Source organism: Typopeltis vanoorti, chromosome 12, assembly GCF_054136105.1.
Source record: "Typopeltis vanoorti isolate ZY-2024b chromosome 12, IOZ_Tvanoo_1.0, whole genome shotgun sequence".
Lineage (NCBI taxonomy): Eukaryota > Metazoa > Arthropoda > Arachnida > Uropygi > Thelyphonidae > Typopeltis > Typopeltis vanoorti.
Genome location: NC_143560.1, coordinates 44236149 through 44255874, shown reverse-complemented (window position 1 = coordinate 44255874; position 19726 = coordinate 44236149). Strand labels below are relative to the sequence as shown.

General features: G+C 34.8%; 1 protein-coding gene across 2 annotated transcripts in view; it reads right to left on the bottom strand.

Annotated features, from left to right (window-relative positions):
• Nucleotides 1–19726, bottom strand: part of LOC150100741 (uncharacterized) — a 207183-nt gene that overhangs the window by 36628 nt on the left and 150829 nt on the right. For both annotated transcript variants that reach the window (XM_090401717.1, XM_090401718.1), the window contains exons 17-18: nucleotides 7890–8011; nucleotides 2446–2570 (exon numbers count right to left, since the gene is read on the bottom strand). In XM_090401717.1, coding sequence (XP_090257843.1) covers nucleotides 2446–2570; nucleotides 7890–8011 — 247 coding nt within the window. The remainder of the gene's footprint in view (nucleotides 1–2445; nucleotides 2571–7889; nucleotides 8012–19726) is intronic.

The following is a 19726-nucleotide window of genomic DNA, read 5'->3' as shown; positions in this document are numbered from 1 at the left end:
AGGTAGACATGGAAGATATTTTTCATAGAATTGGAGAGGGAAGTAGAACAAGAGGCCATTTCTGGAAACTGTATAAGGAGGGTGTGAGCAAAGGAAGCAGGTTCTTTGCATGAAGAGTGGTTGGTGAGTGGAATGCATTGCCTGAGTGTGTTGTGGACATATTGAAGTATAAGACATGGCTGGATGAGCATTGTATGCAATAGTGAGTACCTCCCACGATGAGTCTCTGACTCCATGGAGGTCAGATGTTGATAATAATAATAATAATTATTTCATGTAGTATATAACGAGAAAGTGAAGGAAATGTGTACTCAACTCAGAAATGGTGAATTTTATGTTTTTTTAAATCTTCTCATTCACCTGGTCAAGCAGACTGGCAGTGATCAATGATGAGCATCACCAGTTCAGTCCTCACATTCTATACCATCTTTTCACCATTCCATCACTCATGACACTTTTCCAATATGCTTCACTAACTTGTTTAAATTTCAGAAGGGCAAACATTTCTAGCATTCAAAAATTTTATCACTAACCATATCTCACAAATGACAGGATTTCTGATTTTCTTACTCATTTTATGACATGATGGCTAACTTATAAACACAGACTAAGAACTGATAACGTGTCCATCATATACTTCTGGACTCCTGAAACATCACTGCACAAGCACATACCCATGCCTACCACTTAGTTTCTGGATGTACTGCCTCATATTACATCAGAAAGATCCTGCCACATTATTTTAGATCAATTTTAAAATTTTTCAGTATGTCTGCCTTCTTATGATGAAAAGTAAATATTCTTTATATAAAAAAAAAAAAAAAAAAAAAAAATCTCAGAAAAGAATGCCTTAGCAAGAAAAAAAAAAAAGAAACTTGACAGAACAACTTTTGGGAATAACAATATTAAGTTAATGGTGTAGATACTCCCCTCCCCACAGTGTATTTTTTTTTACAGAATATGACTACTATCTTTACTGACATTAAAGTCAAGTTAACTTGAAATGATATAAAATTAGAGTTATAAATTATCCAGATGTCCTAAAGTTTCTTCCTAAGGAGGCATTCAAAATAAATTGGAGATTGAAATTCAATTCAGAGAAATGTAAATATATTCTGTTTGGCAAAAGATTTAGAAAGTTACTGTACATAAGGACTTCTTGGATATTATGGTAGACAAGAAATTTAAGTTCAAGAATCTGTGTTTTAGTAGTTGTTTTGTTGGTAAAACAATTAGTGACACAAAGGGATTGTTGGTCTAATTAAAAGAACCTTCACTTGCAGGAAGTCCTTCTACAAAGCTCTAGTTAGACCGGTCTTGAATTAGTTCATGGTTTTGGTCATCTGGATCTTTTCTAACAGACATTATAAACATGAATATACAGTGTCATTTAATCAGGAAAGTTATGAAGGCTGGTTAGTAAACAGACTAAGAACTGATAACGTGTCCATCATGTCCATCATGTACTTCTGGACTCCTGAAACATCACTGCACAAGGACAACCCCACTCCTACCATTAGTTTCTGGATGTGCTGCCTCATATTACATCAGAAAGATCCTGCCACATTATTTTAGATCAATTTGTTGAGCTTAGCTAACAGGAGAAGAAAGAAAACTTAACTGAAATTTATAAATTAATCTATAGCAAATATAATGTAGTTATCCAATCTTTGTTGTACTTTGTTGCTGAGCACAGAAGTAATTGGGGAGATGTGTGTGTGTGTGGGGGGGGGGGGAATAAGAAGCTTAATTTTTTTAAAGTAGGATGAAAAATTTATTGAATGGGGCTTACCCTAAGTATCGTAGTTAAAAGAAGGGTGAATAACTACTAAAAAAATGAAATAGATAAACACTATGGACAGAGGGTATGTTAAAACATTTAAATTCATAAGAGTACTTAACAGTATAAACAACACAAGAAGAAAATAAATAATTTTTTGGAACTTAGTAAGTTTAATAAATTATTTATTTTCTTTGGTGCTGTTTGCAAGAAGTCCTTCTACAAGGCTCTTATCAGGCCAGTTGGCTTAGTTCATGGATTAGTTCGTGGTTAAAAATAATATTGTAGTTCAAGATAATTGTTTATGTTACAAAGAACTTATGAATAACAACCAATACCTAAGCTTATCTATATTCATTAAAAAAAAAAAAACTTTAAAAAATAAAATAATAAAAAATGACACAGAATGACTTGTTATCATTAAAAAATAATAATGGAATAACCTACCATTATTCATTAATGTTTTGAATAATGATTTTGAATGATATTCATTACTGATCAACAAAGTTGGAATAAGTTATTATAATATATAGTTCATATGGACATTTTAGAAAAATGGTCATGCTAATATTCATTTTTTGTATATATACAAAAAAATAAAAATAATACAAGGATGAGAGGAAGTGCAAGTGAAATATTCATAGAAGCATTATATACTATATTACCTCTTGTTCTTTTAGCCATTTTTCTCTTTCAAAACGTTCAATTCTCCATGTCTCATCTCCTTGAACTTCTTCTTCCTCCTTTTCACTGTCACTGTTTGATAAACTATTGCCATGTTTCATATTATCTGTTGAAAATTAAATTAAATGAGAACTTTAAAACTATCGATATCTGTAAGCAGGGCCCCAAATACAACTTAAATTTGCTAGCCACAAAACATTTTACTCACCCAATGTATCAGTCTACTTTTATTGACAAAACAAAGTCATACATTTATATTCTTCAATTGTCACTATACATTACATGCAATTACAGAGAATGTGCTTTCCTTTAACATGGGTTGTTTAAAATGTACACCACAACATAGTTCATCACAACTCAATGTATTTTCTTTTGTTTATTGTTCATAATAAAGGGTGAATTAATATAAATTATCCATAAACAATAACTTAATAGAAAAGGCAAATAATGAAATCTTGAAAAGAAAGTAGGCAGCGCTTGATTTGGAGCCAGGTTTACTTTACACGATACATTCAGTCACATATTCAAGTCATTGACTTGTCTTTATAATAATATAATAATATTGCAAGATAATTGTACTTATCTTTCAAAGGCATTAAAACCAGTATTAAAAAGTATTTTCATTATGTAAAATGTTCAAGCATTTAATCACACTAAGCTAATATATATTTTGAGCTGTAAAATAAGCTTAAGATAATACTATATTATAATTGTGTACCTAATCAAGAGATAAAGGTAGTGGAAGAATAAGATGTACAGATCTACTGCAGTATTTAATTTTAATGCCAATTTTAATTTTTGCATTTATAATTACCAGTTTATTTTGTTTATTAAATTTTATTTCGAGAAAAGTATAATTTTTTTTAAAAAAATAATATTATCTATTACATATGTCGTGCATACAGTATATACATGTAAAGTTAATATTACTATTAGGAGTATATGACACTTCCAAGGACTCATCTTGGGAGGGCACAAAAAATGCATTGATCTGATTAAAATTTTATTTATTGGAAATGAGAACTATAATTAATTGAAATGTATCCCAGATATGAAAAACATTTTCTTGCAAGATTTACTGTTTTCAAATACAGTGCCATAATCCTAAAAAGCAATGGAAGCTCATTTTTCTTGCTACACGACTGAGCAAAAACTAAAAGTGTGATGCGTAGTGTACATACGTAGAGTGAAAAGAACACTATGATACTACTGTGAGAAAAATGAAGGGATTTTTGGAACACGGCAGTGGATATTTAAGAAATCTTCCATATAGAAAGTAAAAAAAACTTTAAAAGTTATCAATTGTAATGACAATGATGACAGAACAACTGTTGGGGAGAAGATACAGCAGTTTGAGTTTTTAATGACTTTAATAAAATTTTTAAGGTCTTTCATATAGAAAGAAGTATAAAGTTCTGAATGCTGAGGAAGATAAAAAAACTGAAGAAAGTGAAGATGACTGATTTACATTATGATTTTAGAGAAAACCAAGAAACCAAAATTACCAATGTTTTTGCGATTCTTTGAAAGAGAATGCTGTAGTGTTTGAATTAATGATATCAGATACAGAAATGTCATCTTCAACCCTCTGGAAATAAAACCACTTTAATAAATTGGCTGGCAGTCACCCATGATCAAATAACTTGATGGAGAATGACACGATGTTTTACAATGAAAAAAAAAAAAAAAACGTAAATTATACAAAGAAAATAATGTACAGTAAAACCTTGACTTACATGAATTTGAGTTATGCAGCTACAGTACTTTAACTTACAACTAGCAAAGCCATCTATCAAGTACCACTTTGTGAATGTCATTAGATGACTAAAATACAGAGCTGAAAAGTTTCAGTTTGGCACAGGTGGGATATTAAAATGGAGGATATTATGGATCCAGCAATATTTTCAAACCAAATACAGAAAGTAAGTTAAAGATTTTGAAAATTTACAAGAGAGTTTATGAGAATATAACCTTTTTAAATTAATACTTTCCATACTGGACTATAAAATATGGCTGAATCTATAATATCCTGCAGTTTAATTTAACAGATAGCTTTCCTAGCAAGATGATAACGTCAATAGCATTTTGTTTGTTTCTGTCTTGAATGCAAGTTGAGTCATGTTAATGAAACTAGATACGAATGTATTGTAAACAAAATAAAAACCTTAAATATGTCAGAAAAACAGAAAAGTCATGTATTGAAAATAATGTATTCACCTGATAATAAGAGGTGCATTATAACTATGAACTAAAAGTAGAAATTATTTGATTCGTTCATTTTGTAAGCACTTGCAATGTCTATGCACGTACTTACAAAATTAATGAATGAATGAAATGTATTATGGAAGTATTATAGAAGAAAAAGTATGCATTATGCAGCACATGAAAAGTACAATGAATGCAATCCTCAATCACTTCCAAGAAAAGAAGCATATTAATAGACAAAATGGAAAAATTATTGACGATTTAGATTGAAGATGTTGCCAACAAATGCCAATGTCTTATGTTTATACAAGAAAAAACTCAAGATATTATTGCATGCTATAAATTGATTCACAATGGGGGAAAAAAAGCAGCAGTAGTATGGACTGTATACGCAGTATTATGTATTCATAATGAATACGTAATACTATTTGTATTAGTTTTCTCACAATTATACTTTTTTTTATATTTATGTACTTGATAAGATAATGAATAAAACTTTTATTGTCTTAAAGTTTTATTTCATAAACAGAACTTGTAGCTTTGAACTGAATGTATTTTTCAAAGTAGAAAACCACAACACAGGAAATTATGACTGAGTATACTGAGTTCAGTGGAATGGTATTGGTTGCTGGATGGGAAGAATATCGACAGTGCATGGGAAGCATTTAAAAAATATTTAAATGATGCAATATCAGAATGTGTCCCAAGAGTTCGAAGAATAAATAGAGTAGGAGTCAAATGGATGTGTAATCTTTTTAAGCAAGAGATTTGTAAGAAACAGATGACGTGGAAGGAATACCGTCTGTATAAAGATGATGTCCGTTATGAAAATTATAAGCAGCAAGCTAGAATAGTCACAACTGTTGTATGGAAAGCAAAGTCTGAGTATGAAAAGAAACTGGCTCTGCATGCTAAAGACAACCCACAAGAATTTTATTGATATGCTGAAAGTAAAAGAAAGAATGAATATGAAAGAATGATATGCAGAAGAGGTGGTTCAACTAATAAGTGCCCATTTTGCTAAAAGTTATCAACCTGGTGTATACGACATTGAGCTGTTGCACAAACTGAATAAGAATTCAGCAACATGGACTGATGGAACGTCAGCACAGGTGCTAAAAGAGTGTTCAGCTGAACTGACTATTCCTTTCACCAGGCTATATAATTTGACTCTCAGAACAGGAAAGATTCCACAGGAATGGAAAGAATGTATGATAATCCCATTGCACAAGATAGTGCAAAGACTGATGTATCCAACTATCGAACAATCAGTATCTCAGGAGTGGTGGTGAAGATTTTGGAAAAATTGGTTAAGGCTTGCTTTCAGAAATGGATTAACAAAGAATCTCTTTGCAATGAACAGCATGGGTTTACTAAGGGAAGGTCATGTTTTAGAAACTTGCTCACATTCTAGAATAATATAACCATTGAACTAAACAAGTTCAATTAAGTTCATCCATTATTTTGCAGAATGAGAAATCCTACCCCTTTCATATGGGATCAGCCATTTCTTTAAGTAAGCTGGGAGGTCAATCGTTATTTCTATTCACTAATGCCAGAAGTACAAGACTTGGCTGAGAGATGAAGTTATACTTACCAGGAGAAATTTGAAGGTTATAGTATTTTCATCGAAGATAAAGGGAACAGAAGCGACAAGGGAATGCTGCTAATAATACAAGAAGTGATACTTATAATGGAAGTGATCTAGAATGAGTCCGCGCGGTTAGCCTAGTGGCTTTGCGCTTCGCAACCATATGCCTGGGGAAGGAGTGTCCTAGGTTCGATTTCCATCAGAGACGTGAGGAGCTGAAAGATCTTCCTTAGCCATAGCCAAGTTAGCCGGTCTTGGGCGTGGGCAGTAGGGTTTTTTCTGCCAGTTTATCTGGTGTTTTTCATCCCGCAAGCAGGCAAACCGCCCCGTGAACACACAGGGATACAGCCAAGAATACCTTGAGGCATAGAAGTGACCATTCTATCCTCGTATTTCGGTTGCGAAATCCAAGCATGCTTGGAAGGTTGTGGGCCTTAAAGCCACCATTGGGATAGATAGATCTAGAATGAGGACAGTAGTCATGAACTTGGGATAAAATGGGTTTAAGGCTATTTATTAAATTTATATAATTAAAAAATTATAAAAAAAAGAAACAAAGGAGGGGAGGTTATAGAGTTGCTTAGAGACAGCAGCATACAATGGGGAATGACTCAAGGTTTGAGTATTAAATCTAATTATAGCATCAGGTGATGTATCCATAAATGAGATAACATTCCTGACTCCAAAGAGTGAGATTAAACAACATGCAGCTTAGACCTGAGGTGACCCGGTGTTGGAAATTTCACGTAAAAGGCATATACTAAATTACAAGGCAGGGAATTACAGAAAGCTTAAGAGATAACTTGAATTAATGGCACAACAATGTATACATCTTTACATTGGGAATATGACATGTTAGCAATGACTAGTCCATGTCAGCAATAGAAATCTAGCAAATACTTACCATTATTATTAGCTTTAGTCTTTTCTCCAAATATTTTTATATGTCTGGTATTCGTCTGATGTTTAGATCACCAAATTTCCTCTAGTTCTTTCTTAATAGAACCTTCTGTGGGAGAACAGAAATCCAGCATTATTATTAGCATCAGTCTTTTTCTCCCGATTTTCTTCATATGTTTTTATATGTCTGGTGTTCATCTGATGTTCAGCTCAGCACCATGTACATATTTTCAATTTTCTTCATGCCCAGCTGTTTTCTTTAATGAATTCAAAATTCTATTCCTTCTTAATAGAACTTTCTGTGGGACCATATGCATAAATAAGTCTCACTGTCCAATTCTCATTTTGAAGTCTACCCATATCACTCTACATGAAATGGTCTGCGATTCACAAAAGTTATTTTCCTGTTTATTGTTGATTACTACATCTACTCCTTTCTCCTGATTATTACTGCCTAAGTATAACATCTTGTAGATATTATTTAGAAGAATCTCACCTGTTGACTCCTTTGTTTCAGCAACACAAATTATAGCAATATAGTACTGCTCTAATTCTGCAGTTCCACTTCTTTTCTGTTGGCTGCAATTACTTTGAGTAAAGAAAAAATGTTCTCAATTTATACTAATCTTAATGTGATTCAATTAAATGCTTGATGAAACTAAAAACATAATAAACTTTCATTAATGTTAACATTGATTTTTAAAATATTTTCATAATTTTTACACTAACCAACATTTTTCCAGCGAAATCTTCTCTCTCTTCCTGTACCTTCACTATGCAAATCACCATCTTCTAAATACATTTCTTGAAAGAGCATAAGGTTTCGTTTATCTTCATCCAAGAGATTTTTACTGCATTTCAAAATGTTATATATATATATTATTATCAAAACATACAATGCTTTGAACAAAAAGTGCTTAAATTCCTTTAATTGAAAGATGATAATTTACAGTTATATGTGCTCTAAATTAGCTGGGTTTATTTTATGTGTTATGTTCAAATTCATCTCTCTTATCTATATAAGAGAGATGAATATACTAATATAATAAAGTAGTTTTGAATTTGCCAAATATTTTAATCATAAAGCATTAGTCAAGAAGGCAAAGAATCACTTAAAGATCAACGATGAATGCTTAAAAAAGTCATTACATGGTTGACGATTCTCACCATCCAGTGGTTAACATCTTGCATTTTTTTTTTTTTTTTTAAAGAATTCTGAATCAACATAAATAACCGGGTTTGGTATCTGAAGAAAAGCTCATGACTTGGGAACTGGCCAAACAAAGTCCTAGGAAAAAGTTTCTCTAGTTGATAATTATAACTGAACCTATAATGATATTACATCGGTAAGCTTAGCATTATGGAAGCAAATGCCATTCACTTTCTGACCCTCCAAGAGGAGGAAAAACATGCTACAAAGCTTCAACTTTTAATGGGTAGAGTTATCATTAAAAATATTACATTTACTGGTGCAACTGCAAATTCAGGTAATATTAAATGATCATATGACAAATTTATATTATGTTTTTCACCTTAAAAACATTTTTTGCTATTTACTGCAATACTTTGGCCAGAAACTAATGGGCCATCATTAGTGAATCAACAAAATCACAAGGTGAAGATAGAATAAAGAACATTTATCCCAACATGTGGCTCATTTATGAAATGAGCCACATGTTGGGATAAATGTTCTTTATTCTATGGGTGATTACAAAATAAATTGAGATTGCAGTTAAGGTTAAAACTAAAATTAAAATAATTAATTTGAGATACAATAAAATAACAAAAATTAGACAAAATACAATGACTGAATGACAGCATTATATATATATATTAAAGGAAAAAAAAAAAAAAGAAAAGAAAGAAGGGAAGCATGGTGTATTGCTTGCCATTTATGAAAATAAGGCTCTCTCCCAAATCTTGGCAATTGACATCATTCTTATTTAAGTTTGAATGGTGTAGAAGTGCTTCAGCACTCTCTTTAAATAACTACTCAAACCTAAACTGGTATCAATATTGTTAGATCCTGAATGGGGAAATTTTGAAAGGAAATTATTCATTCTGGATCTAACATGCAAAAACTAACAACTTAAGGAGATGCCTGCACTTCAGCAGAAAATAAGGAAAACTTGTTTACTATATGTGAAAATATATATTCCTCTGTATGTAATTTACTAAGATCTTATTGTTGTTTAACCAGAAATCAAAGTGAGAATTTGTATCATAATATAGTATTTGTGTAAAGAAAATATTTAGTTCATTAAGATATCCAGTGTTGTAAGTCTCCAGACAACTTATAAATAGCAGTCCAAAGGTCGCATGCTAGTCACCCAGTTTAGCATAATGCTGGAGGCAATAACATACGCAGAAGGTGATGTTAGCATGTTTTCCATGAAAACAGCACCCTGACAGCATAGGGAAAGCAAGGGATCAACTTGGGGCCATAAATGAAAAGGGTCGTGGGGAAAAGATACAGCGAAAAAAGAGGGCACATGAAGTGAGAATATAAGGCAATGCACGCCATAATACGAACTCCCTTTTTTTCCTGGTTCCTGCTTGGTGATTTTTGACTAGTGGTTCGAGAGAGATGTGTGTAGGTGTTGCGATGTCGGACAGCAGGCTTTTTCCTGGAGATGCTTAAGAAATTCCACGCAGAGCTGTTCGTGAATTATCGGCTTGCAGAATCGTGCCAATCGCTGGATGTCCCATCGGAAGGAGCGGAGAAAGTCCCCTTAGATGCAGCAGCAAACACGTTCGTGTACGGCAGCAGAATTCAAGGACAGTGTGAGCCACAACGCCAGGTGCAGAGATGGAATAATCAGATGGTAACAGGACCACGTGGAAGCGACATTGTCCGGAAGAGAATCGGTAATATAGAAAATTTTATTGTATGTTTCAGAAATGTTAGAGGAAGGAAAATGTGTGTAAGCATAAAGTATGGACAATTATTAGAGGACTTTAGTGAGAATTCCCTTTTGGAAATAACTAGTTTCCTTTAGCAAAGATTGTCTGGATGCAGTTATATTATTGAATGAGATTGAACCTGATAAATGAAACGGTCACTGATGAGCACTTTTAACTGAAAATCTTGAGAATGTGTAAATGTGTAACTTAAGAATAACTTGTGGAAAGAGATCACAGGTTATGTAATGTCATATAGCAATTTTGAACTAACTTAGCGTGAACTGATTTTACTTAGCATGTACTGATTTCCTTAGCATTGAATATATGTTGTCTTAACTGTAAATGTTTGATTTCCCAATAAACATGTTTTATTACACATGTCTGAGTCATGCCTGACTGTGAGATCAAATTATCAAATTAATTATTTTATTATCTTATAAAACAGAACCTTAGTGGGAAGAATTTAGAAGGTATATGACGATAGATTATAGGTCATGACCACAAAGTATACCAGAAATCTATATAACCGTAAAAGTATAAAATGATGTGTGTATGCCTTAAGATCTAAGAGTGTTTCTCTGAACAAGAATCTTTTCTGTTATAGGATACTGGCTGGTGCAGCATAATATAAATTTTGCCAGTATCTGAAGAAGAAATAACCCTAGATAGAAATAAGATAGGCTAGACTATAGAATAGAGAGTAGTGATTAGTGAGATAATGAAGATAGAAAATTAGAAGAAAGTAACAACGTAACAATATAAACCATACTCGACCAGAGAATATTGCGGTCAATGTCCGCTGTACAAGGCCAAATTTTTCATGTTTACTGTTGTTGATATAAGATTAATGTTCTTGTAGTCATTTTTCAACTAAATATCCTGCTGAATACAAGCAATCCCATTGAACCTGATAAACAATGCGGGGGGGGGGGGAGACATATATATCTTGTGGATGTTAACCAGGAGGAGATTTTGTTGATAAGGAAGAATGTAGGGACTAAACCGTACATTTCAGGATCTTTGCAATTGCCTTAGAGATGGCAGCGATGTATTGGATAGGGGACTTGCAGTGCAGGTTCAGGGTACTTAGGGATAGGCTTGTAAGCATCCAAGATGCATTTAAACTTCCTTGAGGCAAAGCCATTCTGTAGTATGATGCACTGGGTGGTCCTTAGTTCTTGTTGGAGATCCTCTGAATTGGAAGAGATAACATATATTCTATTGAGCAAAGATTTAAAGATGCCTATTTTTTGAGATGGATGATGAGTTGAATCTTGTTATATGTAGCAGCCTGTGGAGGTAGGTTTACGGTGACCAGATGGGATATAGGAAAGGAAGATGCCCAGGAAGGCTAATTTTCTATCCTTTCTTTTTTCCATGGTGGAGCTGATGCATGGGTGCAGACTGTTGATTTTGGTTAAGAAAATCAGTAAAGGTTCTTCTGAGTCTATCCAGATGGCAAATACATTATCCAAATAGCACACTCAGAAGGAAAGCTGAGGTTGTATTGAGGAGAATGGGGAGTCTTCAAGATATTCTAAGTAGAAATTGGCAAGTGCAGGTAACAGCAGGCTTCCCACAACAGTCACTTCTATCTGTATGCAGGGTTGGTTTCTGCCAACAAAGTAGCCAGAGAGCAAGACAAAGTCAATCATACTATATCTGGAGGGAACTAATCTGAAAATAGTTGGAGAGTTGCAAGAGATACATAAATAAGGACTGGCTGTTGAAACTGATCATGATTGCCTGTAGGCTGAGCATATCTTTGCTCAATATAGCATGTATTATGTGCTCCAATTCAGATGATCTCCAACAAGAACTAACCACCATCCAGTACATCATACTATAGAAGGGATTCAACTCAAGGAAGTTTAAATGCATCCTGGACACTTACAAGCCTATTCATAAGAATCCTGTACGGCAAGTACCTATCCCATACATTGCTGGCATCTCTGAGGCAACAAGATTCTGAAAAGATAGAGTTTAGTTGCTACATTCTTCCCTATCAACAAAATCTCCTCCTGGTTACCTTCCACAAAAGATATACAGCCCTCTTTCTCTCTCTCTCCTCCCTCTGCCTCTTTGATGTTTACCAGATTCACTGTGATTGCCTCCATTCCTACTCTGGACAAGCAGGACATTCAATCAAAAAAACTACAAGAACACAGCCCCTATATCAACAACAGTAAACATGAAAAATCTGGTCTTGCATAACATGAAGTGGACACTTACTACAATATCCTCTGATCCAATACTCATCTTTTACATCAATGGCAGTTTAGGTTCGAGCAGTTATTTAAAGAGAATGCTGAAGCATTTCTACAACACCCAAACACTTAAAATGGAATGACTGTCTGTCAATTGTCAAGATTTGGGAGAGTCTCATCTTCATAAATGGCATGGATAGTCTGCTTCTCTTCTTTCTCACTCTACTCCACCCCTTTTACACACACACACACACACACACACACACACACACACACACACACACACACACTAGTGGCCAAAATTGTGGAAACCTTTTGGAAAAAGTGAATTTTTGAGGTTTGATGGCTCATAATACCACGTTTTTTTGGTGTAATATCATAAAATTATATATCAATGGAAAGATAATTTAATCAAGAATGTAATGCAACAAAGTTTGTTCAATTATCTGTATTCTATGAAAAGTTATAGCCCAATAACCAGAAATAAGAAGCACAACTTGCTTCGGTTGATATGAAGTAGCTTTCCTTCACTTCAATGCAACCAATGAGCATGAGTGTAGAGAGCCTATCAGGTGTCATCTTGTTTTGGCAATGAGCCAATAAGGTCACAGTAGGATTCAGCTATCAATGTCATGTATTGGAGCTGAGAGGTGGACTTTTGTCAGTGTGTCATATGATTGCTATCAAGTTTTTTTTTTTTTTTTTTTTTTTTTTTGCGTGTGTGTTCTTTCATTTAGTGAGCTTGTAAAACGTAATAAAATTAAAGAAATGGCACAAAGAGTTGACTGGTCACCCAGAAAGCGATGTAAAATAATACTATTAAGTGAACGAGGCCACAGTTATGAAGAAATTAGAAGAAAAATTGGTGGACACTTAACCAAAGGTGGCATTTCTAAATTTTTGAAGAGGTATAAAGAGAGGAAAAGGTGCACAACAGCAAGTGATGATAGAAGAATTGAGAGTCTGTGCCTACGTCACAGAAGAAAATCATCTGGGTGTATACAAGATGAAATAGCACAATACAATGTGAAGTTGAGTGCAAGGCCTGTTCGGCGCAGACTGCAGGAATTTTGTCTAAATGCTAAAATTATTCCTCGAAAAAAGCCATTTTATCTCTCAGACAAAGGTTGAAAAGATTAAACTGGGCTAAAACCCATGTTAACTGGACAGCAGAACATGGGACAATGTTATTTGGAGTGATGAGACCAAAATCTTCCTGTTTGGTAGTGATGGCATAAAATATGTAAGGAGAAAAATCGAAGAAGATTTGCATCCTGATTGCATTACACCTACCATGAAACACCCACTTAGTGTTATGACCTGGGGTTGTATGACATCAAAAGGTGTGGGCAGAATTTGGGTGATTAATGGGAATATAAATGCCCAAAAATATATAAATGAAATACTTGAGCCCAAACTGAAGCCTTCCGTTCATGATCTTTTCAAAGATAATGAAGCATTTATATTTCAACAGGATTCAGCTCCATATCATGTTGTGATGAAAAAGTGGTGTCAAGATAATCATATTCCACTGCTGGAATGGCCTGGGAATAGCCCATAACCCAATCGAAAATCTATGGCACCGACTAAAGAAACTTGTCAGAAGCAACCCAGCAATAAAATCCAATTAATAGAAGCAATAATTCAATCTTGGTTTCACATTATAACAGCTGAAGAACTAAAAAACTTGGTTCGCTCCATGGGAAGGCGTTGTAAGGCCGTGATTAATGCTAAAGGTTACCCAACTAAGTATTAACTCACATTGTGAGAATTTTGTATATCTCATTTTTTCTGTGTTTCATGTTTCTTCTTTATAACTGCTGTTCTAATAAAAAATCCTTCATAAAAGTTATTGCATTACATTCTTGATTAAATTCTCTTTCCATTGATATATAATTTTATGGTATTACTCCAAAAAAAGTGGTGTTATGAGCCATCAAACCTCAGAAATACACTTTTTCCAAAAGGTTTCCACAATTTTGACCACTAGTGTACACCGTAATTTTCCATGTATAAGACGTCCCCCCCATGTATAAGATGAACCCTACTTTTTTGAACCCAAAGTTAAGAAATCAATATTTTAAACATAAAACAGAACACATTTGATATTTTTTTAAATATTCAAAGTATATTTAGTAATTAGTAATATTTTAAGATGAATTTTATGGGCTAACTGGGTTTGTGTTCTCGTGGCCAACCTTTCTCTCCTCATGAAGTTGAAGCACCATTTTGCCTTTCCTGTGAAATCAACAATGTTCATTTCTCTTGCAAACCTTTTTGCTTCATGTTGAATAAGCTTGGTTGACACACATATCCCACTCTGGTACTGCTCCATAATCCAAGTCTTAAGCCTCTGTTCCAAGTTTGGCCATTTTGCTGGTTTTCTTCTTAAGGCCCAATTAGTTTTTGGCATCTTGAGTAGTTGTTCTTCCTGTTTTCTCCACTGTCTAATCATACACTCAGTGGGAGGAGGTCCAAACTGTCTCTGTGACGTTTGAACCTGAAGTATTTTCAGGACTGGGGTAAATTGTTACAAAGGTGGTATAACTTCTCATCACTTGCCTTGGTATCCCAAAATGCAAAGCTATGCATTAAGAGAAGGGACACAACCCAGAGCGGTTTTGACCTTGATTGAGGTCTCATCAGTGGAAGCCAGACCCAGAGGTGAAAGTAATGGAGAAGTCATATTTCCATATACGAGAAGCCAAAAGGTGTCACACCTTATTAAAATTCTCTGGATTAGAGATAGTTGATGGAAGTTTTTTCACTTGGCTATGCTACCAATTATGTATTTGGTTTAATCATTTATTCAAGTGTAAGCAAACAAAGTTTGCGCCTAAAGTATTTTCAGGACTCAGGCAACTCATGGCAAAGGTGGTAGAACTTCCCATCACTTGCCTTAGTATCCCATAATACAAAGCACATCTCCTTGCAGACATGTATAATGCTATGCATTAAGGGAAGGGTCACTACCCAGACAGGTTTCGACCTTTATTCAGATCTCATCAGTGGGAGCCAGACCCAGAGGTCGTGATACTAAGGTGGAAGTAATGGAGAAGTCATATTTCCATATACCAGTTGACAAAAGGTGTCACACCTTTTTATTATAATACTCTAATTCTTGTAGAAAGGCTTATATGCTGGTTAAACATGATTATTAAATACTTAAGGAATTGACAGCGTATACTAGAAATATAAATTAAATCAAACTTTAATATATACTTTCCAATATTTCAATATGGGGTTTGTCATCTTCATGGGAACTTAAGATAAAGACACGTGTACGCAAGTACTACACAACACCAAATGAGGAAGAAGCAAGGAAGCTACTGTTTTCCTAAAGTCCTGATGGCACCCTGGCGGGCTGTATTAGGTGTTCTTGGCCTTCGGGCTGAAGTTCTCCTGATGTATGTTTCCCAAATTTGGGGCAGTCTCATGCATCCAAATTTGTTGAGGTTTGGCATGTTCCTAAGGGCTGAGGCTGATTCCATGAATAGTCTTTCATATTTGAACTTGCTGTGGTGTATTACTGTGGCTGTCTTCCACCTTATTCTGTGGCGAGTATCCAGAGCATGGTCTGCAAGCCTAGAGTGGCTGTACTGGTGAAATCGGATGTAGTCCTTGTGTTCTGAGATTCTGATATTTGCTGTCCTGCCTGTTTGGCCAAAGTAGGACAATTTACAGCTGCAAGGGACCTGGTATACACCAGGTAGGTCTAGGGGAAGTGGTTAGTCTTTAGTGGAGTGGATAAGGGATGCCAATTTTCTACATGGTCTGCAACAAGAGGTCAAGTCATGTTTTTTTAGGATTTTGTTGATTTTTACCGAGGTGCCTCGGATGTAGGGAATGGTGATTGGTGATGGATTTAGAGTAATCCTTGTTGTGAGGGAGGGGGGTGGCTGTGGTTTACTGGTTTCAATATTTTTTTGATTTTTTTTTGGGGGGGGGGGGAGTCATTAGCTGAGAAAGTGTTGAGGATGTGGTTTAGTTCAGTGGTTAGGGCTTTGCCATTTGAACAGATTAGCTTAACCTTAACTCCATATTGTTGTGAGGGGGGAGGGGATTGTTGGTGGATGTATCTGCCTGTATGGGTGGGTTTTCTATAAACTGAGAAAACCAAGGTTCCATCAGGTTGGCAGGTGACTAGTGTGTGTGTCTAGGAAGGGGAGGCTATTGTTTTCCTCTTTTTCCAGGGTGATCTTGATTCTGGGGTGTTGGTTGTTTAAGCGTGTTAAGAAGGAAAGGAGTGTATCCAAGCCATGTGGCCAAATAGCAAACACATCATCAACGTAGTGAAGCCATATGGTAGGGTTTTGTGGGGCAGAGTTTAAGGCTTTCTTTTCAAAAGTCTTCATAAAGAAGTTGGCCAAGGGTGGGGAAAGTGGTGAACCCATAGCTGTCCCCTCTATCTGTTTGTAGAATTTTTCCTGCCAAACGAAATAGCCTGAGTTCATTGTGAACTGAAATAGGGCTGAGATATCGGGAGGAAATTTAGCTTGGATAAGCTCTAAGGTTTCTTTGAGGGGAACATTTGTGAATAAGGAGGAGACAAACTGACCATTATGTTGGAGTGTAAGGTTTTCTATACTGGCTTTGAAGTGGGCTGAGTTTTTTATGTGTGATGGTGTGTTGCCAGTATAGTGTGAGAGCGCTTTGGCTAAATATTTAGCTAGTTTGTGCGTGGGGGAATCAATGCCATCCACTATGGGACATAATGGCACATTTTCTTTATGTATTTTTAGGAGCCCATATATACGGGGGGGGGGGGGGGCTAGAGTTATATGGTTTTAGTTTGTTAGTAATCTCCACAGGCCAAAAAGTGACCTTAAGGAGCCTATGGAGTTTTCTAATTTGTGAGTTGGTGGGATTGTATTCAATGGGGAGGCAAGTAGCCCAATCAGTATGACCGAGTACCACAATGACATTCCCCTTATCCACTTTGGTGATAACTATTTCTTTGTTTTTCTTCATTTCCTGTAGAGACTTGTATTCACTATTGGATATGTTAGATTTTGGTGGTCTTGCTTTTGTGAGAACATAGGCTACATCCAATCTAATATCGTTGGCAATGTGGTTTGGAAGGTGGCGAATCCTCCCGCATTCAATCTGGATCATTAATTCCTCAGCTGGTATTTTCCTAGGAGCAATGGTAAAGTTGTGACCACGCGACAGAGAGTTGAGTGCTTCAGGCTTCAAAATAACTGAAGAAAGGTTAAACTACAGTGTTGGTTTGTAGTTTTGGTTTGGACATAGAGTTCTTTTTTAACTTATCAAACTTGTTGATGTCGACTCCGTATTTTTTCGAATTCTTTATTTGCCGCAGTGCACGAGACAGCATGTAGAATTGACCAAAGTTCGTGATTCAGCATATTAGAAAGCTCTTCCTCTGCCGCTAAAATAGCTCTGTTTACGTCAGCTAGGGAACTGTGTGTAGCGTTAATTTGTTCCTGTAGCAAAGCATGGCTTGAGCAGTTATAGATATGGAGAGTTTTCTGTGAAAAGAAAGTGCTTAAATTTCACACAATTTGGGATTACCTGATTATCCCAGCAGTTTTTAGGAAGGTCAGATGATTCAGTTGTCTAGATAAATTCAGCTTCATTTTGCCGTAATGGCAGACCTTGCGTGCAATGGAATCTCCGTAGATGATAGTAATTTCTTGTAGAAAGGCTTATACGCTGGTTAAACATGATTATTAAATATTTAAGGAATTGACAGCGTATACTAGAAATATAAATTAAATCAAACTTTAATATATACTTTCTGCCATCTTCATGGGAACTTAAGATAAAGACACGTGCACGCAAGTACTACACAACAGAAAATGAGAAACGAAGCGAGGAAGCTACCATTTTCCTAAAGTCCTGATGATGCCCCCTGGCAGGCTATATTAGGTGTTCTTGGCCTTTGGGCTGAAGTTCTCCTGATGTATGTTTCCCAAATTTGGGGCAGTCTCATGCATCCAAATTTGTTGAGGTTTAGCATATTCCTAAGGGCTGAGGCTGATTCCATGAATAATCTTTCATATTTGAATTTGCTGCAGTGTATTACTGTGGCTTTCTTCCACCTCATTCTGTGATGAGTATCCAGAGCATGGTCTGCAAGCCTAGAGTGGCTGTACTGGTGAAATTAGATGTAGTCCTTGTGTTCTGAGATTATGATATTTGCTGTCCTGCTTGTTTGGCCAAAGTAGGACAATTTGCAGCTGCAAGGGACCTGGTATACACTAGGTAGGTCTAGGGGGAAGTGGTTGGTCTTTAGTGGAGCAGATAAGGGATGCTAATTTTCTATATGGTCTTTAACAAGAGGTCAAGTCGTGTTTTTTTTAGGATTTTGTTGATTTTTTCCAAGGTGCCTCAGATGTAGGGAATGGTGATGGATTTAGAGTAATCTTTTGACGTTGCTAAAATATTGGAAAGTATATATTAAAGTGTGATTTAATTTATATTTCTGGTATACGCTGTCAATTCCTTAAGTATTTAATAATCATATAATACTCTAGATTAGATATTGAGAATTTTAGCTTACTTTATTGACACATACTTTGTATATTATGTGTATTATATACTGTAATTTTACAATAAAGTAAGCTAGAGAAAAGAAAATGTTATTAAGAAAATCATAAGGAAGAGAAAATTTACATTGTCTGTTTACAAGATGAATTATCTGTCTGTTAGTGTCTACATCAATATTGTCTTATATGATACAAAGCACTGTAGATGGTATATGTATTGCTGACAGTAGACATCAAAAATGAAAAGATAATGTGAAAAAGAAATTCATATTTATTTACAAGTATAATGATTCATGCATTGATAACAAAGAAGCAGCAATCAATATGATTGCTTTATGGTAGCCTAACCTACACACTAATAAAATTTTATATTGTAAAAATTATAAAATTTTTATTTTAAATTAATTAATTAATAACAGTTAATTTTATGCAGTTATATTTAGTAATGCATCTTTATGTTTGTTTACATTTCTCTTGACTGTAAATGGTCATGTCTGTAAGTGGTAGTGTAGAAGCTTTGATAAATTTTAACTGTTTATAATAGATTTGTGTAGATTTTATAGTAGAAAATGATAAAATAGACTAGTATCTGCATATATTTTATGCATTCATGCCATACCTAACTTTATCTTGATTTTTTTGATATTTCTAGGCTACACAGTTCATCTGCGAGTGTTTTCAAATTGTCACAAATCTCCAAAAAATTTTCCAATATATTTATTGAAAAAAATCTGCACATAAGTGGACTAGTGCTGTTCAAGGGTTAACTTGGTTAAAAACCATGAACAAAAAACCAAGAACAATAATCATTGTTTTTCTAATGTTCTTCTGTAAAGCTTGATATGTCTCACCAGAAAATAAAACAATGGAATTTATACAGAAATTGTGGAAGCCATGTAATAGGTAAATTATTGCGTTTAAAATGAATGCTGTAAAACAATTA